Genomic DNA, 27,956 nt, shown 5'->3' on the forward strand with positions numbered 1-27,956 from the left:
TCAAAATAAAAAATGAAGTATCGCTTTGTAGGTCGGTAGCGGCGTAAGCGCCACAAGCACAAATCCAATAAAAGTTTGATTGTAAAAAAATCCTGATATTCATGTTGAGAATCTATTGGCAATTGGAATCTACGGTCCACGATGGAAGTTTACAACTTATCGCCCCTCGACAATCATTAACGACTCTCAGGATCATACTTTCCTTTGCGTTCGGCGTTCGGCTTATCCTTCCATATTTTCCCTCGTCGGTGCGCGGATGAGCTCTCGTAATCATGACTACAGCGACTCTCTGATAGCCTTTCCTGAAAATCAGCGGCCGACTTGCGATTTTCAGCTTCACTCGCGCACCCCTAATTACTCGCGTGCGCGCCTTATACGAACAAATACGCAACCTGCGAGAGATGCGAATTTTCGAAGAAACGAGGAGGGCTTTTGCCGCACGGCCATAGTCTCGGGAAATTCTCAAGTATCCAAATTATCAAAGATATCTTGTCTCATTAGAAAGTGCAAATTATTGACGGTTTAAGGATGCGCGCAAGCCCAAAGTATTTCGAAAGTTGGATTGTTTGAAGGAGTTTGATGCTTAATGGTGTTCTTCAATTCGATGGCATACACTCGAGGATGTTTTTCTTTAGGACTACTTTCTTTTTACTACAATTACCTTCTCTCTCTCTCTCTCTCTCTCTCTCTCTCTCTCTCTCTCTCTCCTACTACTACACGTCGAATTTTTGTAGGAAAATAAATTTACCGATTGACTATTTGTCTATTTATTAAAGAAGAATTTTTGTCTTTTTCGATGATTGATTAATCTTATTGGGAAATAGATTACTTATACAGTTTATTCTCACGTTTTAGCATTGATTGTCGAAATATGGAAATTTGTTTGTATGATTTTTTTTTTGTTCTTTGGCAATCCCTTTTAGATTTACCGTCAAGGAAAAGAAAAATATATCCTTATGCAGCGGGTTTTTGAATTTTTGTTAAAGAGACTCGTCGGCTACGAGTGTTTTTATGTTTATAGCGTGAGCCGTTTCATTGTCGACTTGAAGTTTTTGAAGTGAAAAAAATACGTATTCTTGTATTTGAATAAGAAATACAGCATTTCTTCTTAAAGGTTTGAGCTCTTTTTCTATGCTTCATTCAATTTTAATTTAATTTTCTTTATTATTCTATCTCTTCATTATTATTTATGTAAAATGCTAGCGTAATGTGTTTATAATTATGCGAGATCTTTAATTTAAAATTATCCTTTTCGAAATGTAAGGTTTTACCTTGCTCGTTAAAATAATTAAGGCTTTATAGAAAACATCATTTATTATTAAGCAAAGCCATAAGTATTTATTTAACATTTAGAATAATTTTGTCAATTTATTATTTTTATAAAGAAGTGAGAATACCGAATCTAGTATTTATTCAGATAAAATATTAATTATCTTGTCGCGTAAAATATTATTAAAAATTTCTATAACTTGTATATACTTTATTCAACCTCTGTTAAATTTTCCACGAAAGGAAAATCCTTAATGCTTTTTTTTTTTTACTGAGAATCCATTCTTTTTATCCATTTAAAACCTTGTCTTTTTTGCTCATACAGTCTTTAAATTAATTAGTAAATTTCATTCCTTACCATAATATTGTAATTATAAGAAAAGTAAATTACATGTAATAAAGAAAGAATGATTTTACCCGTTTATTTAGTCATAAATTATTCAGATATATTAAATTAGATTACATACAAATAATATTCATTAAAATTATTGTATATTCCGATTTTTCAAATCGATTCGGTAATTATTATTTTATTAATATTCGTTACATATACAGAATTTTTGACATTCGGCTAAGAGTCTTTATAAATAGAATCAGGTTCTATTTTCTCTACAATTATATAATTTTAATTAAAATTATACATCGTACTTCTCTGCTGTCTTTATCACATCTTGATAGTATCTACTTTCCGTAATCTCACAAGATCTATCGATTATTCTTTTGCTTTTCCTTCTTTATTCTCGAATCATGATAAGGCGTGTCGATAAAAACATTTAACGAGGTAAATATATTATTTTAAGACCTAATGCGCATTTACTTCATATTTCTCTGCTTCTTTGTTGTTGTTGTACTTCAAATTATGATGAATCTTATAGTTTTACATAAGCGAGAATCAATGTTACAGATATTCTTCACTTTCTTTAAAATAAGAAAAAAATGTAGCATAAATTTATTGTTTCTATTTTTTTTCGATTAGAATTTAATATAATTTATGTCTTTGTGGTTGTTGCAATGATAGATTGCTAATGGTTTTGTTAAACAAGCGTCGATATTTCTTCCAGTATTCCTAATTCTAGTAATCTTGTATTCTACTATTCTTCTATGAAATTTATTAGCTTGAAATTTCTATTCGCGATGAACACCATAAAGTTCCCAATGACGAAAGACACTTACAGATCGCCCATAGAAGAACATGAATTTAATTCAATATTTAATTAATTACTTCACTTAAATGATTACGCAGATTCTACAACATATTTTTCTTTACAATACGTAATCTAATGGAGATATGCCACTTTACCTTATCATACACTTGCACAAGTTCTTGGAATGGTGAATACATTTTGCAGATACTTTATTATACTGCATTAAAGTATTAAAGGAAAGTTAGAGAGCAAACCCATCACATGCGAGCATTAGTCTACAATTTCGTGTATTAAGACAACATTTAAATTACGGCAACGCATTATATCGAAGAAATATTGGGCGGAACAACAAAACATACATGCGCAAATGCTAATTTTATTAATGTTAATAAGTTAAATAAATTAAAAAATAAGTTAAAAGTTAATGTTAATAAGGTAAGAAATATATTTTCCGACAGACCACATGAAAAAAGCATTCAAAAGTGCAAATAAAAAGGCGGAGAATGCTCGAATCTCGGTTAACGACTGCTATTCTCGTATATATGGTGGCTTGTCGTCGTCGTCGTCGTCGAGCATCAAAAGTGAGAATGTATTACTATCTCGTGTCAACCAAGAGAGGAAACCACGTCACGCGATATCTTGCATTAGGCTAATGAGAGTCGACAACGCACCTGGTTTTTAATTTTTTCCCTCCTTCGCCGTTTTCGTGTTGCTGCTCGTTCCCACATTTGCCTTTTCGTTTTCGTTTTTGTTTTCATTTTGTGCTGTGTTGTCTGTTTGCTCTTTTTATGCGAAATATAGGCGATCATGCTTATACCTCATATAGGCAGCCAAAAGAAGAAAGAAGCGATGAAACGTGGAAGGGATAACGACGCGTTTCTCTTTGCTGAATTGTAAATGTACATTTGCGGCGGCATACGTACCAGTGGTTTTGCACTTTCTCCCCCACGGCCTTTTATTACGAGGATGTACTTCTATCGCAATATTTATACCAATAGACGTACGGTGCATTTACATTATTTTGTGGTGAAAATGAGATTGCGATAAAGGGGATCGATATTTCGTTGCCGATCGTTAAAATGCAACGAAACAAAAATGATAATATAGCCTCCCCACTATATATTGATTGTAATTTTAATTCTTTATCCCTCCCGATCCTAGGTATTATTGTAAAATTAATCCGCATTAAATTGGTTATTGTCTAAAAACTTCAATTGCATAAACGATATGGAAAAATGACGAGGCAGTATCGGTGATGTCGATAGCCATACGATCATAATTCATTTAATGGTAAGGCTTTTTGTTACAAAGCTCGCCATCATTGGCCAATAATGAATAGAGAGGCCAATGTGCTTAACAAACTGCAATCGCAAAAGCACACGCGAATTTCGCAAAATAACTAAATTATGTCAAGCGACATGCGCGCTCTCGTACTTTATTGCTGGTGCGATCATTGACAATGTATACTTAAAAGTTCCGTCGCCAATATTGTAAATTTATTATAAAATAATTTAAATAATCGCAGTTGGCGCTCGAGAGAGCCGATCGAGTCTCCGTTAAATCCACGAATCCTGACAGCAAAGACAAACACCGAGGCCCGATATAAAAGAGCCGATAAATAATAAACACGTCGAAGGAAACACCTCTTTATGCGGATGTGGCCTACCCTCGTCAACCTGACATCCCGCGGATCGGCTTGGACGTCGAGCCGAGCCGAAGACTATTGCCGCCCCCACCTCCATGGCGAACTTTTCAATTTCAGCGAGTTGCTGTAACGTCGGCAATAATGTGAAAGGATAAGAAGAAGGCCCGGGTTGCCTCCATCCCCGTTGCTCTATTAAAGAACTCTGTCGTAAGAGAGTGCCATATACCTCGGTTTGGGGGAGGTACGGGGGTGAGGTGATTAGCATAACCGGTCGCGCGCTCGTCCTTTTTCTCCTGCGGCGTGGGGATCATCGACTCCTCGTAGCGACATGGGCGGCGGCGTGTCGTGCCGAAATTTATTTGCCAACGATATACACGGCAATGGGTTGCATCGCCGCTGCGAAAGGTCTCAACTGCGCGGCTAAAAAAAGTATCGAATATTAAAAGCCCGAAATTCGCTTGTCTGCCCTTGCTGGCCGACTACGAGATATGAGCGATCCTAGGGGTCGCCTCGACAATTAAAACATTTAACTATTGGTTAGGGAGGGACGTTGGACGCCTTTTATGTTTTATTTACGCCATGTATACAGTCAGTTTTGTTTGTCGGCGCGGCATTTAATGGAGACGGTATTGAGGTTTAGTATCGATCCTTTCCGCAGTCCTTTTGTCCAGTTGGTTTGCAACGGTGACGATCGCCTATGAATTCCGTACATTACAGCGTTAAGAATTTGCGCGAATATGAATGAGAATATTACAATTAATAATTTGACTGTATTGGTATGATAGGTATTGACGAATAATGGCAAGCGATGCTTAAAATATATTTTGTAATTACGACTCATATTTTACTTGCCAATCAAATGCAATTAATTTTTCCATGCCTATTTGCATAGACGTACATTAGAATTGTATGTACAGTTTTTGCTGTTTTTGTTCTTTTGTTGTTTTTGTTTTTACCGGTACTTAGTACGTTTCTATCGCCTCTCATAAGCCACATAAGCGAATACAATTAATCTATTATACGTTAATATGACACAATATTTAATTGTAATGAATAGAATGAATTTCTTAGCCCAGTGAACGCGTTCCTCGGTAAGTAATATAATTTTAATGCTATTTTATAAATTGGTCTTTGGTATTTGACTTTTGACTTAAGAAAAATTTACTTTCGCTTTCTCTCTCTCCCTCTCTTTATAAAGTAAATCTTGACTGAATGTTGAAGAATTGATAAGGAAGCCAAAATTAAGAATCATCGTGAAAGGAAACTCAAGTCAGGATTATATCAAATTCCGTTGGTTTTAAAAGCAATTTGTATTTTTCAGATGAGTAATTGCAATGTAATTAGTTACTTATCTAATTTTATTTAATTTCGTTTACTCAAAGATGTACTATTTTTCATTTCCTTTTCAAATACTATAATAATATAATTAAAATTTAAACTATAAGCAACTTTATATTTTTTTTAATACTAATTCAAGTCTAATATTATCTCTAATTGCAAATTTCATCGTATTTCTTTGATTGCAAGCGAAATATATGGAGATATAAAGAAAACGAATATAATGTGTAATTTATATACGTATCGGATACAATTTGTCATTTATTTAATTTGATAAAAGTTTTATAAATAAATGTTAAGTTTTTCCAAATTATTTTCACTAGATTTCGAAAAATTATTATTTGAAATATTACTATCTATTCAACAAAAAAAATTTTTTAAACTTTTAGATTCTTCATAATGTTTGCACTCTTATATATTAATTTGAATTTTTTCTCGTTAAATTTTTCAACTGACATCTAATTTTAAATATTATCAATTAATTTCTTTTTTTTTTTTAATTTTTGTTTTTTCATATTTTTAAAGTAAGTGCAATAGATGTTTTTAACAATATTTCAAAGAAAATAATGAAACATTTGATAGAAACAATAGGCTCATTTTATATATTACTTTAACTTTTAAACAAAATATCGAAATATGTGACGATAGTATCAAGTCATTTATAAATTCGAAAAAATCTTTGATTTTCTTTGCAGTTTTCCAACATAATGGTAGGTTATATTCATCACAAGTTGCACAATATTTTGAAATTTAGTACGAACAGAGTTAAAAGAACGGATAAAGAAGCTATCGAATATAAAATTTTATTGTTTATTAAAATGACGTAAAAATCCCATAAATAAGGAAAATTTAAAAAACTATTAATTAAAAAAAGTTTAAACTTTCTTGAATTCAAAGAGCCATGAAGAATTTCGATATAGTCTTCGATACGAAATTTGATATGAATTTTAGTCCTTAAAACTTTGATATTATAGTTAATCCTGGCAGTTTTTGAATGGACACTAGTATTTTATACGAAGGAAAAGGCAAACGGATAAAGCGCAGTACAGAAATACTCTTGAAAATCCATTTGCAAACAAAATTTCACTTGGCCTGAAACTTTAATATAGTCATAAATTCGGATATGGTGTGACTAGAGTAAAGTTCCTTCAAGCGCTTAAGCTCTCGTAGCTAAATATATATTTCAATATGAAATGGAACGACCAATAGTTCATCGTTACTTAATTGTATTGTTTTTAAGCGATTAATGTACTAAAGTCGGTGCACTAAAATAACTTTCTTTCATAATTAATCGTAGTATTTTGCAATATCTGATTGAGTGAAGGAAAAACTAACCAATTGTTTAAAAAGGATAAAAAAATGCAAGTCATGATAATTAATGTAGCGTACGAAAGATGTATAATTGTTGGCGATTAAGTACATTACGAGAGAGTGGATTTTAACGAGTTTTGCGATGATTCGATGATTCGCGCACTTATGTATAATTGTGCGTAGAGTTAGTCGATTATACTGACGATTATTTATTAGATATACAGATATTATTGCATTTTTTTTTGCAAGAGAATGTGAAAAGATTCTGGAAAAAATTAATCGCGTATATTTAATGGCATAATTTTTATAAAAGAAATTAAGAAAAACCTAATAATGGATTGTTATAAATGTAATATTAATTGAGAAGAAATGAAATTTTCTTTAATGTATTTTTATTTAATATATTTTGACGTTCAAATAAATATTATTCAGAGATTTTATTCTAATGTAAGTAATTTATCATCAATCTATTTTATGTAATTGTACATCATGAAAAATAAAATAGTGATAAATGGAATAGTAATTTACTCTCAATCATATGGTAATTTCTTATTGAAATATTAATCACAAAAATTAATTATTTAAATAAAATCCAAACGTCAAAGATAAATTTACTAATAATTCACCAATAATTAAAATAAATGCATCTTGCTATACAGATTTTAAATTTGAATAGAATGATATTTAATTACAGAATCGTATGTAAATTAATATATTAATAATAAACGTAATTATTATGCAATATAATCGACGACATAAAAAATTTTTAAAAATTTTAAATTCTACAATTATATTCAAGCTTAATAAAGTTCGACTAAATCATTTATTTTTCATTATTACTTATTCAATAAATTTACACATGTGCATAAGTTACAAATTTGTATAATAAATTTAATGCTAGGAAATAATAATTTAGAAAAATATATATTGAAATTTTTAGCAAATAATCATTTTTATAAGTAGTTGACATTAATAATATTTTAGTATTGCATTATACAATGTTATGTACTTAACACAATTGAATATTTTAATTTTGAAATTGTGTTAATTGTAGTTTTCTATTTATATTTTTATTGAAACAAGTATTTAAATAATTGTTTAAAAAAATTCTAGACTATTTTGAATATGAACGCTATATTTAAAAATTATTTATGTAGAATTTTGTTATTATCTTATTTTGAATATAGTAAAAATATATTTCAATATAACGACGGGTCCCTTTGAATGTTTCAAGTTAATTACTAAATAATTTTATGATTAAATCATTTTGATTAAAATCCTAATTGTCATCATTTCGTGAACAAATTATTATTTTTTTTATCATTTTTTAAATATATTTGGCAATATTTTTCCATTAAACTTTTTAATTTTTCCATTATATATTATATGTCAGTTTTTAATTTATAGCTCTTTTAAATTTTCTCGCTCCATTTTATGCAAGAATAATTATTGAAAGGTTTGGAAAGGCAAAAGATATAATAGAAATAATAAAAATTAATAGTGCTTAATTAGCATAGGGATTTAATTAAACATTCTATATAAAAGTATGCAGTCAATTTTTAATTTAATGTAAACGATGCACCGTAGAACATTTTATTTTTCAAATTATCACATATTAGAATGAAAAAATTGTATAAATTGGAGGCAACAATACTGCAATATTTTATTAGACTTTCAACTTATTCAATGTTTATGAATATTTATGTATATATAAGAATGTATTTGTGTGCATTTCATTACATTAACATGAGTTAATAATATAAAAATTTGATTTTATTTCTTTGCTAAGTATTATAAAATATTTTTATATACAGAAAATAATAATTAATTTGAATTTTGATATACAAATAATTTAAAAAAATTACTTTTGTACTTTGCTAACTAAATATGGAAATAATTATTTTTTCGTTAGCAATGAAATGAAATATTATATTCACATTAAAAATGAAACTATCTGTAAATATCGATGGTACGTATATATGTGTGCATGAGTGCGTGCACGCGTGTGTTTGTGTTTGTGTTCGTGTGGTTTGTGTGTGTTTTTGTGTGTGTAATAAAGGTTAAAGCAAAAGCGTAAGAGATACAAATGGAGCGTTAAATTTGTCGTAGGTGTTAAAGTATGCTTGTGTGCATTGGATGAGCTTTCACTACATGCTTGTTGCGTCATATAGTTCTGCAAGTTTTCTAAGGTTTCATTTAAAGCAGAAAGCTGGCTGATGGTTGCTATTGCCACCAATATCGTCATCGGTCCTTTTACCGTTGAGAAAGTAGGCGAAATGACTATTTGCAGTTATTTAGTGAGTTTTCCACGAGCTGCTCTCCTTTTACATTTTCTTTTCTATATCTAAGTTTTTGTTGGAATAGTAGATTTTGTGAATGGTTTCTTCAATTTTCTGTACCGAAAAACTTTTATCACCGAATTCTCCTGTAAGCTTGCCATCTTTCGTCATCTACAGTATTATATAATGATTAAATATCATAATTCAAAAAGTTTAAAAGCCGAATTTTTTTGCAATCAGCGATTAAGCAAGTCTTCGTTTTAAGCTTTGCAATTTGTTCGATATGAATGTTAAGAATAGCCTTCCCGAATGTTAAAATTGTACGTGCATAAAAAAAATCTTCCATTGAATTATTTAAATAAACTTATTACAGTGTATATTTATTATGAAATATATGAATTGTTCTATCTTTCTTTCATAATAGCTACATGGAGTTTCGTTTTCAACGACTTTTTATTTTTTTGAAATTACGTAATTTTTGGGTATGGATAATAAGTATGAAAAATTTGTAATTAACATGTAATATATAATTTAATTTAAAATAAATTTAATGAGAGGTTTTTATTAAAATTAATATTCAATCACTTATTATTTAATATATCATTTAAATATAGAATACTATATCTACAACGATGTTTTAATAAAACATTTTTAATTCAATGCTTTTGAGCAAAGATATTGATAGTACCATTGATACATATCTTTAATTATCGATAACAATCATAATATTTTCAGTGAATTGCCTTTATATATATATAAAAATGTCATAATTTTGTGAAATTATCTTGTATAATTTTAAATCTGTCTATATTTAAAATTAAACGTTAGTAATCTTTAAATTGTTTGATTGGTACAATATTTTTATTCTTCATAAGTTTTCGAATTTTTGAACGTCATCCTATAAAATAATTTTATTATCGTTATCTTAAAAAAGAATTGTAAGATTTTCGTATATTAGGGGAGGTAAGAAACTTATTTAGCTAAGGAGGGAACTGTTGTAGCAGAATCGTTTCGTTGTCTCTCTTCTTTATTTGTGCCAAAGGAAATACATATATATATGTCCTGTTGAATTGCGCTCATGTAAACATATCTATGGTGTGTGAATGAAAGAGAGTGAAAGAGAGAGAGAGAGAGAGAGAGAGAGAGAGAATCTCTGTCCTATGCTTCGTTCGATGTCTGTTCGTTTAAACGAGCGCTTCTGGCTCTTTTAATGTAATCCTCGTTTGGATAATTAATTATCAATTCCTAAATATTTTCTGTTTAATATTTAGAATTATTGTTGCAAATACATTTGACTTATTGCATGCATAATATACATTTAAATATAAATTACAATCATATACTTTAGAAACAAAAATATATTTTGTAATTGATATTAGTGAATATGATTTAAGTAAACGCGTAGGTTAGTTTGTTAAGTAATGAACGTTAATGTTAATTTTGCTGGAGGAAATATCTTTTATAGAAAATACTCCCACAAATAATAGAAATAGAGTATATATGAAATTAAATTTGTCTTACACGTAATACAGACTCGTATATTACTTTTATAATTTAGGAGATGAATTGTAAAAGCAATGGAATTAACGGTCAATAATAATTGAATTCAATAATATTTAATTACTTTTGATTTAATTGCCGTGTAAGTGAAATGTCGCCTCATGAGAAATTCATTCTTTCATCGTTTAACGGTTAATTTAACATTTTTTTAATAATAACTTAGATTGGATTTGCTACGATACGAGCAATAAATAAAGTGATGCGAAATGAAATGAATGTTTTTAGATAATTTTATCAATAGGGCATGCATATATAATATACTAAAATATTGGATAGTGTATAGACGAATTTATGAATATTACATTAGGCGAATCTTTCGCTGCGGGTCCTCAGTATTTATATACTCACATATTGCCTTGATGTACGGTATCTTTATTAAACAAGCATTTCGAGGAGCAGTAAATTTTAATGGGGCCATGAAAAACACATGTTACGCCTGCTGTGGTGAACGAGCTTTACACGCAGGCTTCCTCCGCAAGGATGAAAATCAGAAAACATCATCCCCGCATATTATTTAAATGCCCCGTACCTTCCTTGCGTCATTTATACCCTTACTTTCTCTCGCTGCCCCCTCCCCCTCCCCATCGCCACTTCATCCTATGAGGGACCACTACCTCAAACCACCACTCCGCGTACCGCGTATAAACCCCCCGCCCTTCATGACTTTTAGCGCCAGTACTGATTCTTTGATCAGTTACTACTTGAATTATCAGTGCCGGCCAATTACCCGCGTCGCTATAAAACAACACTACACGTCTATTTCCAGTTGTTGTGTAAATTTAATGGGGTACTCGGTCAAATAGGTAGCGGCGCTCTACGCGAGGACGAGCTCCATGAATATTTAGAATAATGGCACCAATACGATGGCAATAATACAAAAATTCTATCGACTTCTGTTTGTCCGAGAATCTTTATTGTTAATTCGTAGATATGTGGGCTGCGGGAACGAAATAGAATATACCAATGAATTATTAATGCAGGATATATTTGCAGACGGAAGTAAGCCTAAAAGAAACTTTAAAGAGCCACTGTGTATAAAAACCTGTATCTTGCTGTCATTTATTCACTCGATATTAATTTAGATTCGATATCTATTCTAGTGTTATTGTGATTTGAATTTTGATGTTGTGTAAAGTATTTATGGGACGTTAAGTTTGTCTAGCGTTAAAAGTAGTCTCACTTGGTACTTTAAAAATATGTAAATTAAAAAAAAAAATATATATATATTTATATAAAGGTGCAAAGACTAACGTGCGAGTCAAAAAGATAAGCGAGATTAGGACTACAAAGCTTTATGTTTAAAATAATAAGAGAGTCTTTTTAGTCGCTGCGAGGGACTTGATTAACGCTTGCAAAAAAAATAAAAAAAGTTAAAGAATCGTAGAAGCGGGAAGAAAGCTTGAAAGTGACAGATCGATGAAGAATCCGGGGTGGCTTTTCTGGGGCAATTTTTTCGCGGTACCGCGTTTTATCAATGTCAACGTACGTCTTGCGCTGAGAGTAAAATGGGGGGGGGGGGGGGGAAATAAGAGGCCGAAGTGAGAGGCAAAGAGCGAATCCAAGTACAGCGCCAGGAGTTAATTGATCAGCTTAATTACCGAGTACCGAGAGTCGATTCATCGGGAGCTTGCATTTATGGTGCCATCGACGCGGGAAAAGCGCGAGGAGCTTTTGCCTCTGCTGAATTGACATGCTCGAGGCCAACTAATCTAATAAAAAATTGTTCGTGCTTATTGCTTGAATTCTCCTTTGGTTTTATTGTTTATTCAGCTCCTCCTTTTACCAACACTTTTCATTTATTTCCACTGTTACATTTGATCCATTTGCTTTAGTCATGGAATGCACTTTATCTTGCGAGATACGAAATCACTTACGTCAAAGGATAATAATGGCCTTAACACTCGATTCAATGTCGCGTCATCTATAGAATTTTTATATAAAGCATGTCTGTTTTTGCTTAAAGGAGTAAGAGTATTATCGTACTGTACTGTATCGGCAAATGATTAATGCAAACAATTATTTTTGCTCTTAACGAGATGCTTCCTCTTATTTTAATGTCATCTACTTACACAGAGTACAGATACTTTTATTGGATTTGTTTCGATGCTTTGTTCCGATCGTTTCTTCTATTATTGTTATTGTTTTTCTTCACAAACATCATTATTATTTATTATTACCTATTCCCATTGCTCATCATTATTATTTTTTATTGTATAGCTAAAGTTCTCTAATAAGTCAAACAGTATACTTGTAATGAAACTTTTACGACAATATAGATATTTATTTTATTGCAATTTAGTATAATTTTAGTTTGTTGGCATTGAATTATTTGTTATTCGAAAATTTACCAGAAATTGAGCTATAAAATCTTTGTCCGTAATGTGATGGATCGTTCTTACTTAATGAAACGTCTGTCGGGTATTTTTCATTTCTCAATCAAGTGGTATATTTTTATCGAAGGTGTCTACATCCGGAGGCATAAAAATAAGTGAATGCCTGCATTATTTATGCTCTGTGCACTCATATTGCGCGTAGGCATTGCGAGAAGATTGTAAGAACAAATTTTTTACATATAGAAAACGGCTGTGACAAGTGCTCTTGAGTGAATCGGGAGATCAACTTTTTCTGAATCTACGCATACAGCAGTTTCAAGTTCAATGACACGTAATCTTCAATTTTTTACTTTTCAACGTTGGCAAGATATAAAGTTCTTGCAAGTAATTCTCATTACCAATCATTTTTATTGTGTTAATAAAGATTTTATTAAAGATAATTCGAAAATTTATATTACACTAATTAAAAGCAGCTTTTTTTAAATCCTTTTTTTAATACATTATGTTTTTTTTTATACACAGCTTAAACAATATTTCTAATTATTTATGATTGGCATTATAACTCATTAAAAGAAAATTACTATTTAATATGCTACTTTTATGAAATAATATATAATAGATAAATTAAAAAAGAGCCTTTTATGTAATAAATACAAATCTCGGAGATCTAAATATGATGCGAAACTAATTAAATTTAATAAAATTATATCGATGAAATTATAATTGCAAAATCACTAGTGTATTGATTAAATTTATGTGCTACATTACACATTATATTACAATACAATAATTAAATTGTATAATCGTCATTGATTATTCGAAAGGTGTATGATTTTCTAGGCCATACAACTAATTAAATTCATAAAAAGCTTGAATAAAAATGTCTAATCCTATCTATATTCGTCTGTAAATTTTATTGTTGAATTTTTGCTTATCTTATCTCATTTTTGCAAATACTTTCTCTTTAATGATACTAATAATTTGCTTTATTGTATTTTATTTTGAGGCTTTTTATTTATTCGATATTACCAATTTGTAACTCATTTACCGTTATATTATTAAATTTTTCAAGCACTCGGGTTACAAAATGCTTCCGATATCAACATTTTTTGTCGAAAGATAAGTAAGTAAGTGGTGCCCATAAATGTGTAAACAATTTTGTTCATTTTCTCGAAGATGTTTTATCATCTATCAACCCTTTGCTACAGCAATTTCTATTATAGATATTTCACAATATTACGAAAAAACGATGCAGTTAAATAAAAATTTTCATTTATTTTTAAAGATAAATTGCAACTAATTCGTAAATATTAACTTGTTACTATTATTACATATATGTGTGTGCGTGTGTGTGTGCGTGTGCGTGCGTGTGTGTGTATGTGTGTGTGAGCTAGCTTGTTCCAATCAATGTATACGAATTTCCATAAATTAAATGAACAAGTTGCAAATGTAATTATTCTAGTGTAATGGTTACATTTGTACATTTTCCAGGCGAATACCGTTGTACATATGTTTTGCATTTTTTAAAAAACAAACGTTATAAATACTTTATGAATTTACAAAATTTTATAAAAAATATACGCAATAAATCTCGTGTCTTTCATTCATTCTTTAAATAAAAATAATTTAATAATAATATCTATGTGTATTTTTTTTTTGTTAATAAAAACCCACACCTTTTGCGTTATCATAAAAATAATATGAAATAATGTATGATTCGATTAATGAGTGATATATTTACAATATAACAGGATAACCAAATGATTGCATTAACTGTATATATAAAAATAAGGTACGAATAAATAATGTAGTCGACTGAGCAAGACTGGAACATACATTTCTGAAATTGTTTTTGCTGAGATGGAGATTCTAAGATATAAATGAAATTTAAAATTGTTGTATACATTTATAAAGAATAAAGGAAGCAGATTTCCATATAACAAACATAAAGTAAATAAGGTAAAGAAGAAACGAATTGCATTTATTTCTAGATTTGTACTCAATAGTATTTCTTGCGATTAATTTAAAACTTCAACGCAAATATAATTTCCGTAAAGCTATGAAAAAAGCGAAGGGGGAAAGCAAATGAAAGCGATAAATGACACGTAAAGTAATTGGAGCATTCTTAAGGTGTAAAAAACTGTATTCTGTAACGCGATGCTATTACGATAAAATAAAGTACGAGCGACAGAAATTTTTTATTTCTTTCACTTTGGAGTTTAAGCCTTTGCGTGTCTACTGATTCTATGGAGAGCTTGTTGAGTCTGTTGTTCCTCTCGACGGATTATTCCTTTTCTGCATCTTTTCTGCGTCACAGTTTTAGATGAAAGCAAAAAATAGTGATAAACCCGCAGTTTCATGAGATGTTCAGGTGTTAAACGTTTCATGAAATCTCTTCACAAGCTTACGTGCAATAACAGAAAAATCGTAGGGAAGGTAAAGCCAATGGGTGTATTTGTATTCACAGAGAAGAATGAAGAAGAATCATGCGAAATGTACAGAGCTTAAGTAACAATTTTCTTCTTTTATAAACTAAAAAGAAGTGAGTTTATTGTTTGATAGAAAGATTTGTATCCTTTTTGTATAGATTTTAATTCACGAGGGAATTAAGAAGGTTCAACTTTAAGTTGTAAAGTGAAATTTTTGTTGATAAGTATCTTATACTTATAAATTAAATGTCTGTCTATCATATTATATCGATGTATTATATTAATCCGATGGATTTACTGTTTTGTATAAACACATTGGAAGCTATTAGATTCGTTCAATGTTGAAATAGAGAAAATACACGTGGTTATAGTAAAGAAGTAAGAGATGCCGAATTAGTTTTTACTCTTGAAATAATTATAATGATTTATACTGAATTAATTTTTTTACTTTTTAAGCTTGATTTACTATAGTGTGGACAATAGTCAAGACTTTAAGTTATAGATTATCATAAATAATGTGTTTAGGATAATAAATATCACCAATATGAAGATTGTATATATTGTTGACCGATTAAATAAAGTAAATCACTGAAATTCAATTACGTCAAAATTTTAACGAAATTCTTGTTAATGATAAAAATATAATTTAACTCAAATACAAATAAAATAATATGAACATCATACCATTAATCAATCAGAATGAATTTGAAATTACAAGTTAAATCTAACAATAATAACATTACACAATAACATATATTATAATACAATATAAATATAAATTTATATTTAAAATATTCATAAGAGACAAAAATTATAAGCTTAATTGAATTTTAATTAATGTGTTGTAACGAATCTCGTATGATTTTAGATTACTATAATTTTAAGTTTCAATCGAACTATTATTTGGAATAATATAATGCCTGCCATTTTATTTTTTGCTTTATTTCAGTAAATTTATAAATAAATTTATTTATATTTAATGTTTTTAATCTATACTGTAATAATGAAGTTTATATACAATTATACTAAGCTCGTTTAATTACATTAATTTATAATCATTATTGATTTTAGCTTTAGCACAAATTAGCAACTAATAGTGATATTTCACTTTTGAAAAATTATTAATTATTTGTATTTTTCTACATTTTGATGTCATTTTTAATCATTTGAAAAATATGTCATTAATAATATCTATATATAGTATATATTGAGATAATTCGTTCAACTAAAAATAGATTAATATAATAAACGCAAATCGAACATTTGTTTCGAAAATTTAATTTTAAATGTACTTTGAATTCACTATTTTCTTTCATTGATCGAGCAATTATTCACTTATTAAAATTTATTATGAAAAGTAATGGATTGATTGTCATCTAAAATAAGATAAGATTTTCCGCCTCTTGTAAGAGATTAAATTTCTTAGAGATACTTTTTGGACATCAATTTCTTTTTTTTACAATCTACAATAAAGCTTTTGAGTTCTATCTTGACGTCCAACAATATTTCTTAAAATAAGTTGTATTTTCAAAATGAGAGATGGGATATATATGTATATTGAGAAAGAGAGAGGGGGAGGGAGAGAAAGTGGTTGATGATGGGCCGAGAGAAATAAATAGAATCAAATAGTGAGATAAAATGAAAGACAAAGGTAGATATGCGATTAATTTCTGGAATTTAACAGGGGAAAAGTCATATTATCGAGCTTCGTAAATAGCAATCACAAGATAAGCAGCGAAAGCTCAAATCGTAGAAAGTACCAGAAATTATTACTGTAAACCCACGCAGCATCGCATGCAGACACGCACGCGCGCGCGCGCTCACTACACATCCCTATTGAAGTGTGCATCGGCCCCGAGAATTCCAATGTACAAACGAGGCATAAATTCAGACGCAGCTGTACATTCAGAGAGCAAGATTTCGTTGATTCAGCAGTCAGAAATAATGGCTTTTTATCGCATCCGCCGCCAATGGCAAAGGAAAAAGACGTAGGCTTGTCCTGAAATTCTTCCTCTTGCTCTCGAAGTTCTTTTCCTCTCTACTTTTTGTCTCGCTCGTTGACTCAAAACAAAGGAGGGCCCGGGCCAAGCCTCTCGCGATAAATCAGGAGACTTACAAGGCCGCCAAGATTATACGCACAATTTACACATGCATACCTGTTCCAACCTCCTGGTCCAAAGCCTTTTAAAGGGTGGATCACACGGACTCAGGATGACCAAAAAGACGCGGATGCCGAGGTACTTAACGCCACTCTCGAGGTCAGAAAAGCCAACAGTTATGGATGGACTTTTGAGGTCTTTCCTACGCTCCGTCGAGTTGTCGCGTCGGCTTTAAATGCCAATTGCCGCTGCGATTTCAAGAACGGTTCGTTCGAACTTTGTCTTGCTATGAATTAACTTGTTTTCATGTTTCACTTCAGCATCTTAACTCACCAAGCATGGGAAAGATAATGTGTTGTCGTAATTTTGGAGTGTGTATCGATAAATTTTTATTCGTATAGTCGATTCAAAGAAATTCATATTGACATTAGTCTCGTCGATATTACATTTATTCTTAACGCCTATGCAAGATAAAACAGAGAAGCGCACATTTTGTGTTGACTAAATTCTTCTTACCTTCTGTAATGTAATATTACAATAATCAAATAAGATATAAGGCTAATACGACAAAATTAAACATTAAATCCGGTTAAAATTACGAGAATCGAAAATATAATATAAAGATTATATGAAGAGCTGATACACTTTAAACTGATGTAACTAATACATATAAACATAATATTACAAGAGCTAAGAGTATGAATAAATAAATAAATAAATTATTAATTAATTAAAAAAAAAAATTATATAAATAATAATATATAACTAAGTTTGGATACACGAAATAATAATAATTACTAATGTCGCCGTATTATATATAATTTATCTGTGTCGATTATTAATGAATATAATTTCCCTTCATTGCTCTGATTTATCTATAATTCAATCACCTTTTATTTTTTTTTTATACTTTTACTTCACTTTCTTAAAAAAAATTAATACTATTATATCATGAGAAATATAATACTTAAAGATGCAAAGTTAATTAATAAAACAATTATTTTTATTTATTACATTTATTCAAATAATTAGATAAGAAAAATTTTTTGGTTGTGTAAGTATCGTAATGTCCCGATTGAGTTATTATATACAAATAAAGTATAAATTAGACTGCATATCACAATGATAAATTTCTCGAATTATATATATTTTTCTAATGTTTAGAATATCTAATAATACATTATCCATTGAAATGTATTTTTTTCAAACGATTTTTCCATTTTTATTAAATAAAGGTAACTGCTATTAAATTTTATGAAAATTGATTATAAAAATATAGAACATTTAATTATCATGTTTTTTTTTTAAAGCAAATTATGGATTGTTTTTATTATTATATAGAGGACTATTAACATCGAAATTATATGAAAAAATTGTTCGAAACTATCTTTTAATAACTGCAATATTGTTTACTATATTATTTTAATTGCATGATATATAACACATATAACAGATTATTATAGGTCCTTGCGTTATATAATATAAAAATTGAATAATGCATTTATAATACCTTTTAATTAGGCACATACGAGTTGGTTGAAAGTATTTCTTTCTCTTACCACTGGATATTAAAAATTTTCGACAATTTAAGCAAATTTTAACAGGAAGCAGAATATTAAAAAATGTTATACAAATATCAGCATACATATGAGTTATTATACGTTAATTTATTTGTACGTACGTATTTTGTAAGATTATTGCCGGGAAATTTTAAATTGCAGATGAAGAATGTTAATTGTATTAAGAGGTCCTTAAGTAGGAATGTTAAAAAAAAGTTTTCAGTAGCAAAAAACTTTTATGTTTTCCGTGAGCGCTATTGTTTTCGTTTTTGCTACATTTTTGTTTTAACACAAAACAGTTAACAAAAAAATCATTCACGGGCATTACACTTTGAATGTTAATTATCAAATACAATAATAATGTCTGTAATAATTTTGAATAAATAATATTTTTTGCACGAATTTGTCCGCTTATTATACTTTAGTACTAAATATTTTGTCCTGACTACTCTCTATCAAATCACTATCTGTCCAGTTACTATATGTAAATGAATATTTCATAAATCATATTTTTCAGATGTGACTAGACCTTATTAAGATTCACTTAGACAAGAATATCCATCAACTTGCAATTTATTATGTCGAGAATCATAAAAACGTTTGTTTAGATGATTTTTCGACAATTGCATTCAAAGAGCATTTCGTCCGTAGTATCGTTAATCATATACGTTTTCGATAAGTCTCCAACTTTTCTTACGTAAGCTACATTGTGGTATGGGCTCCGATAATACACCGACACTTGGCGCAAAATTCATTGGCGTGTTTCACAGCCTCGATAATAGCGAGAAGAAGGTCAGGCTATTTAGTATCGGACGTCCGCTTCGGTCGAACTTTTTTTGCGCGGCGAAAATCTGGAGCGGGAAAGTCGATCGCGCACGAGTGTGGGTGCATCTGCAATTGCGAGATGCTTTTCTTGCGTAAGTCGCTGCGAAACATCCGCGCTCCTTACTTGCCAACGTCGTTTAACAAAGTTTATTTTTCCCGTTCGCAGTTGCCGTCTACATTACGCGTATTCCATTTCGCATTAAGTCTTTCCTAGTTTATTCTCCGCGCTCGCATGAAGATCCATCTATAAAGGCACACATACGCACGGATATTTATCTAAGCCTGAGATTAAAAATTATTGAATGTGCGGGACAATCAACGGTTGACTGACTGACGCATATTTCGAACTTTCCCAGGTGATGGCCTCCCGAGAAATCTGTAGATAAACTACAAGTACACTACGGAGGAATTATTTTAGAGTATAATAATCATAAATGGAAGCTTGAAGGTTGAAGAGAAACGATAATAAACTGACTTCCAGTCAATAATCTAGGATTTCTATTATCCATGGCTCTTGTCATTTTCTTAATAAATTTCTTGAAAATTTCGCAAAAAAGTATGACACCGAATGAATTTCAGTTTATATAACGTACGTGTCGGTGAGACGAACTAGTGCGATTATTTTCTCAGTAATTTGTGAAGGCAGTAAGAACCTAATGCTTTATGTATGTTGAAACATAAAACATAGCATGATTCTACTAGTACTTAACATCAACTATGTGCGTAAATAATTAGTGGCATCTATTTCAACGAGATTTTTCCTTCACACACACGCACGCACGCACGTATGCTCGTGTAATCGTTTTTACAAAATACGTAAGATGCGCATCTGCCATTCACAACGTGTTGGTTATAGTTGCACTCGCCTATTATTTCTTTTCCTTCAAACTCCTAAATCACGACTCACATTATTAAGTATATTTTTTCAATTAAAAAATCCAAAACGCTAAGATAATTGCGTTCATCTCGAATTTAATTGTGTTGAAGGTATAGTTAAATTATTTAATGAAAGGATAAAAAGGGATTAAAAATAAAGGTCTCGTCCCTACTCCTCAGGCTTATGATAATAAAAAGAGTATTATTTTTCCTTTTTTTGATTTTTATTCGACATATCACTGTAAATGTAAAACTCGGACAGTGTACAGCAACAGTACATCAAGAAACGAGGGTAACAAAAATTTTCACGCAAGCAGATAATTGTAATATCGTACTGGCGATATTATGCAAATACAATTACATAATACAATAAATTAAAAAGTGTCGTTTGCACTTGGAACAAAAAGTACATTAAACTCATGGATTTAAGGAAGTGTAGTGAAGAGTCGAGGCGCGTCTTCTCTCCATACCAGCATCCTCTATTGTCCGATCATAAAGTCTTGGCTCGTCCGTATCCGTCACATCGGCCTTGATGTCGGCGATCTTCCAGAGGACTCGAATAATGATTATCCACACCGATGGCCATTCCCGGTAAGTCTCTGGGACGCTCTCGCGGACCCTCATCGCCGCTTCCCGAGACTCTTGCCTCCCATCCCGGCCTTCCGCTCCTTCAACGTCTCGTTCTGCCAACGTTCGTGATAGCGCTCGCAGAGCCGCTTGAGCGCGTTCTCTACCTCTGAGAGCTCCACCTGCTTCTTCCCCGCGGCCTCGGCCATGCTCCGCGCGTCCTCCAGCGTCTTCTCGATCACGTCTTCCAGGATCCATATGAGGGCAGCCTGCGCGCGCGCCGACAGCACGTATCGCTTATCTGCCGACATGGTTCGCGATTAGCTTTCCCTTGCTTGACCCCTTTCCATCCCCTTCCCTGCCCCCGCAACACCAACCTACGTTCCCATACCCATCCCCAGCACCCAGACATTTAGGATGCGGATTTAAGGCTGACTCGTCGTGGCTCTCTCGCTTTTTGCGCTAGTGTGCTAAGTGGGATTGGGCTGAGAGGACGACAAAGTCCTCTGGCCGATCCTCGCTCTACCTCCTCCTAACTCTACCCTCCTAACCCTCCGCCTACCTTACCCCGGGCACCAACCCCACAATCCCTCCTAACCTTTCCTATCGCCTCTCTTATTTGTTTCGTTGCTCGCGTTCGTTGCTTTGACTGCGCCAATTGCACGAGTCCTTTATAAGATTTATCACTACGTGGGGCTGTTCTGGCGAATGCAATTCTATAGATAAACGTAATTTTGACGAATTAATAATAAGGCCGTGATGGGCTTATCGACAAATTGGCAAGTTGGGAGAATCATTGCAATGCATTATTCGTCGTAAGAAGTAACGTTTAATAAACATTTCAATGAGTAAACTGATACCATGTGATTATACATACAGGACGATTCTCGAAACAGGTGATCCGATGAATACGAATGGAAACTTGATGCGTGAAAGTGCCGAGTGTCGAATCGATTATTTATTTACTTAATGCTCAATTTTAATCCACAATTTTTCATTCTCATTATGAAGTTGGACCGCGTGCTCGCATACTTTTCATTCCTTCGTTTTTCCCTCTACTTTTATCCCTTTTCCAAATGAATATAAATAAAAATGGCATTGCTCAAAAAACATTATTATTCAGGAAAGAGTTTTTAAATTTATATCCTTAATGCAATGAATACGAAATTAAAAATAATAAATTTAAAAGACAAAAAACAGCAGAAGAAAAAAAATTCCAACCAGTCGATATTCTTTGTTTTTATAAATTTCCATAACTGAAACGCTAAACGTATTTAACTCGGGTATTATTAATTTATGAAAAACTCCTTGAAATTGTTCATTTAGTATTTGAAGATTTGTATTTGATTTCAGAAAGATATGTATATATTGATTTTTCTTTTTATTCTTTACTTTAATAAATCCTATCTCATATTTTATTTCACATTTTATTTAAGTTATATTAAAAATAAAGTTCTTCAAGTTTTCTATATAAGTTTATATAATATAATACACAAAAATTGATATTTTAAATTTAAAGTTTACTAATACGACATTTTAAATAAAATGACTAGGCTTTTCTACATTACAAAGTTAATATGAACGTTTATATATTATCCAGAATACTTTTCCCCCTATCTTTTTTTATATAACGCGATTATAATTTAAATTTTAAACAGAAATGCATTGAGTCATATTTTTTAATTATAAAATTGTTTTCTTATCTTATATAAGCCTATTAAAAATTAGTATTTGTTTTTTTTTTGTAGTACACGTCAAGTAAAAGTTTTTGTTTTTTATCACTCTATGTTGACAAATATAAACTGCCATAAGTACAATTATACTAAATGTATTTGGAAATCATATAATTAATAAAACTAAATGGATATTAATTTGTTTACCACGAAGCCGTCAGTATTTTTATAATAAGTTGCCAATTCATTAGATAGTAAGAAAATTGTTTGAAGTGTTTCAATTAATAGGCTCATTAGACTATATATTTATAATTTTAATGCAAATTGCCATTTTCATTTATAAATTGTTTATGATGATAAACAATCTAAGCTTAATAGAATTTAGGATAAATAATGATTAACTTGGGAAGCATTATCATTCGCTTTATATTGTTAAAGTGTCGCGTGCTTTTTTAAAAAACAATTTTAATCCAATTTTTTTTGGGGAGAGCGAAAGGAAGCCCAAAGTATGAAAGACATGGAAATTAAAATTACAAATTTACTGATCTCGCCTAAAAAAGGAAAGCTTAAAGAGCTTTTTATTCTTCTGTCACGCCTGCGCTAGCTTAACCTTACAAATTGCGAGTGACTTTCTAAGAAAGACTTTGATCCTCGCGAAAGGAAACCCCGAACTGAAATGAATTTGAAGAGGGTAGCCCAGAATATTTAGCTACGAGACCTTGGTAAAGGAATCCGCGGGAAACTTGGGATTTTATACCTTTAGTGCTGCTTTTTTGCGTTGGTCTTTGCGGTTTCTGATGTGATTCGTTCGTTGGAGGCATTGTGTACCTCTGACTTGTCACGCAAAATTTTCTTTCGAGTTCCTTGTTTGTTCTAATATACGAGTGAAAGAGGTACGAAAAATGTTATGATACTCGCTTCTGTGAAAGTTTCATTTTTTTCTTTATTCTGTTATGTAATAACGACTTGTAATTTTAAGGAACTGATTTCAATGCAAATTGTGTGGACTTTTCGACTTTTATTGTTTTTTTTTTGTATCATCACGTTTCGTTCGTTCGATTCTCTGTCATATTCAGGTGGATCTGCGTTAACACCTTTAGAGTTTTTGTCAATCATGCGTGATATTTCCAAAATTTTTATTTGCACATTAAACGAAATTCCCTCCCCCCTCCTCCTCCTTTGTTTCTCAATTCAAATGACTACATATTTCATTAAAAAATTGATAATAATTCTTTTTCTTATAAAAATGTTATAATTTAATGTTTTATTGATATTATGTTTGTTTATAAATTATCATTATTTCATCTACTCCACGGAATTTATTACAAAGTATCTTAGCTATTAAAGTATTTTTGCTCGATTTAATATATGTATAAATACTCAGAAATTTCTTAATCCAACAATTATTCGTAAAAATAATATTCACTAAATGAATGTAAAAGTGCATATATCAATACGTATTAGCTACAATCGACTTTGCTTCCTTGTAATTTCCAGCTGGAAATAATTTCTCTAATGCATTTTCATCAACTTTACCGGTAATATTATAATCGAGCGAAATTCACCGCACTAAGATCATCCCACGGACCTTTCGGTAAATTGTGATATGAAAAAAATTGGCGACGCCGTCTGCCATAAATAAAATTCAATTCTTCCTTCTTTTTATTTAATGATGTATTTTACCTAATCGCCATTTTCTAAAGCACCGGGACACGACTGAGGAGATGACGAGGATATGTCTCGGAAATTTTTAGTTTTAAAATTTAAAGTAATCCAGTTGAGGATTCCCAATTGGCCTATCACTCTGGTTGCATAAAAGTCACACTTTAATAAGTGTGCTTGAAGTAAATGAGAAGGTAATGTTTAACTTGCGCGATGCTTAGGTTCATGGGACCTCTGATATATTTATTTATTTATTTATTATAGAATAATCCGTGTCGCGCTTCTTGTGTTATTAGCGCGTAATCAATATTAAGACTTAAGAATATCGATATTAATCAATAGCGCGTATCAATAAGTAAGACGAATAACGATATTGTAGTTTTGGCTCCATATTTTATAGAATTAAAAATGAGGTATTTATGACAAAAGTTATTTTGTAAATATTTTTCAAAATTTCAAATAAAATTTAGAGAATTTTTATTCCAAGCAAACTGGTTCAGTTATCTTTTGGAAATAAATATGTGGCAGATAATTGCAATAAATAAACACTGAATATTAACTTCTTATAATTATTTGTTTATTTGTTACTAATATAATTTATGGTATAATTTATAATCAAATTTATTAAATTTCCTTTATGATTGTAATTTATGTTTTAAAAACAAATTAAATAAAAAGTACTTATATTAATCAAGATACAAAAGTAATTAAATTTATTCATAGTAGATTCTATAAAGAATAAATAATTGAAGTCAATGCAGGAGAGTGGATATTCCTAGTACCAAAAAATGTCTGTGCGATTTTTTTTTCTTAAATGGTTATACTTATACTTAAACTTATACTTAAATTACTTTTACATACAATTTCACTTTTAGAAACTTCTCTTTCTCCTTACTCAACACTTATTAGTTGTTAAAAAGCTAATGTTAAAATCATCATGTCAACCAGTAATAGGATTATGGTCCAACATTTATTGCGCAAAAATTTTTTTTATTATACTTATTAATGCATCATGTTAAACAATAAATATCTAAATCAAAAGTTGTTTTATTTTTATAGAGAAACTACTAGAAAAACTTTATTTAACAATTACATTCCTCTTTTATTATGCGATAATTATATTGTATAAATGACAAAGTATGTAATTTGAAAATTAGACGTATCGAGTGTAATGGTAAGTAGGCACTTGTGGTTTAATAATTGAATTTTATTTTATAATATTATTATGTAGGAATATAATGCGAACTACGTTTAGAAAGGAAAATCGATTTAGCATATAATTTTATTCATTTTCATCGAACAGCCGATAATCTGACAACGTCTACCAACGAAGAGATATTTCTCAAACTAACTCTAGTTTTTTTTCTTTTTTTTTCGAACATTATACGTATTCAGTTGGATTTAAATATAGACCTTTGCTACATACATTAAGCGATAGTTTAATTATTATTCATGCCATTATCTCTTGTAAATATATTATTTAAATTTTAATTTCAGGCATTTTCAGTCGGGTAGATATAGATTGTGTATGAAGCAAAATCCGAGTTTTCTTTTTTTCATTTCCCAACGAATCCTTTCCAACATTATTATTGGATTTGGTATCATGTAGCTCTTGTGTAAAATTTTATTATGAATACAATTTTCCCGCAGTACTTTATCAGAATAATTAAAAATACGTTTCTTTTTTTTTTTAGATTAAGACGTTCTTGCTTGTTCTAAGCATTAATTGGTCGTGCCATTAATATTGGTCGTTAAGCCCAAAGAAAGTTTTGGGCAAATAAATGCTAAAGCCGACATTGTTTAATAAAAGCAATTATACCTTACTTTTAATTATACGGGAATAAAATTTTTTTTTCATCGAATATATTATTTTATAATTTGCAATTCAGATCATTAGCTATTTTCATATCGTGTGAATTCGAATTTTAACTTAAGTACTTTCACGACACTTATTATTTCCTTAGGATTATTAAGCTGCCTATTGAGTGGCTAAAAGCTACCGATTATCGTTATGATAAAAAAGTTGTTTGACATTTCAAACAATAATGAACGATATATATTTCTTCAATAATGAAATTAAAATTCAATAAGATACATTTTTCATGAATATTCCAGCAATTTGACAATAGTTGGTTGTTTAACAATAATTGATTAATATGTTGCGCCTACCAATTACACGCATACAGACGCACGCGGGACTATTATTGAACATCGATAAGGAGTTGTAGTTGTGTGAAAAATGACAAAGGCCGTGCATAGGCCGATTGGGTGGCTGAAACGGTGGGAATTTATGATTGACCGATTGAGATTGGTCGAGGGAAGATTCGTCGAAAGTAGGGAATAACGGAGTAGCGGACTAACCGAGTATTAATGTTTCAGTGCTGGACTGCGTGGTATCCGGCTGGGGCTCGTGGTCCGTTTGCGACAGCGAGTGTGGTCCTGGGGCCCAGACGAGGTCCCGTCTCGTCGAGCGTGCCGCCGAGAACGGCGGTAAGCACTGCCCCCAGTTGGTGCAGCATAGAGGCTGCCAGGGCTCCAAATGTCATCGACGCAATCCCAAATCCGCGCTTAAGGGTAAGTGTAGCGCTTGAAAGCCTCGCGAACTCAGCCCCCGAGATTCCCGAACTTTTGTCCTTTAGTTCGTCACCTGGCAGGGAGGTGAATCCTTCATGGAGAGCTTTCTACGCTTTACGACGTTTTCGTAGTTTTTTTTCGTAGCTGGCGCTGGGAAATACTTGCCGAGGTCATTTTTTTTTACTTCGAAGGGTTAATCGGAAAGAGGTTGTTGAAGACACCCGATTAATGAGCGACTCATACATAATTTGAAGAAGATGTCGTTGAATTATGAAACAATAGAATAATATTGGTGAATAAAATGTAAATGAGATGATTAAAGAGTAGGGGGGATGAATGAATAGTAGAACATAAAATCAATAATTACAATTATAATTAAGGTACATGTTTATTTTTTCGTTATATATAATTAAAGAAAAATGTCACTATTATTATCTGCTTTCCGTTAATTAACTCTCACCCTTTTTCTGAAAAGCCTTTTTATCGATAATAGGTTAATAACTTGACGGTAATTATTAATAAACTTGACGGTAATTATTCGTAAACTTGACGAGAGGGGCGTTATTGTTGCAATAACCCAATGTCGAGGGAAGTAATTTATAGATTGACAATGACATGAACGTGGTTGAGACTTGAATGATGTAGGCATCGTCGATGATTGTATTAAGGATGATAACTTTGAGTGAATATATTGGATAGTCAAATTATATGTACAAAGAAGTTTCCGATTATCTTACATATTTTTTAACTGAACTCGGACATCCATCTTTTTATTTTTTATTTTTATTGGATGTGCAATATGAATAATCTTA

At 31.0% G+C, this 27,956-nt stretch overlaps 1 protein-coding gene across 1 annotated transcript in view; it reads left to right on the forward strand.

The window, feature by feature from the left end:
- Positions 1-27,956, forward strand: part of LOC105359326 (somatomedin-B and thrombospondin type-1 domain-containing protein-like) — a 55,497-nt gene that overhangs the window by 5,599 nt on the left and 21,942 nt on the right. The window contains exon 2 of the mRNA XM_011495897.1: positions 26,950-27,144. Within this exon, the coding sequence (XP_011494199.1) occupies positions 26,950-27,144 (195 nt within the window). The remainder of the gene's footprint in view (positions 1-26,949; positions 27,145-27,956) is intronic.

Source organism: Ceratosolen solmsi, unplaced genomic scaffold, assembly GCF_000503995.2.
Source record: "Ceratosolen solmsi marchali unplaced genomic scaffold, CerSol_1.0 scaffold11, whole genome shotgun sequence".
NCBI lineage: Eukaryota > Metazoa > Arthropoda > Insecta > Hymenoptera > Agaonidae > Ceratosolen > Ceratosolen solmsi.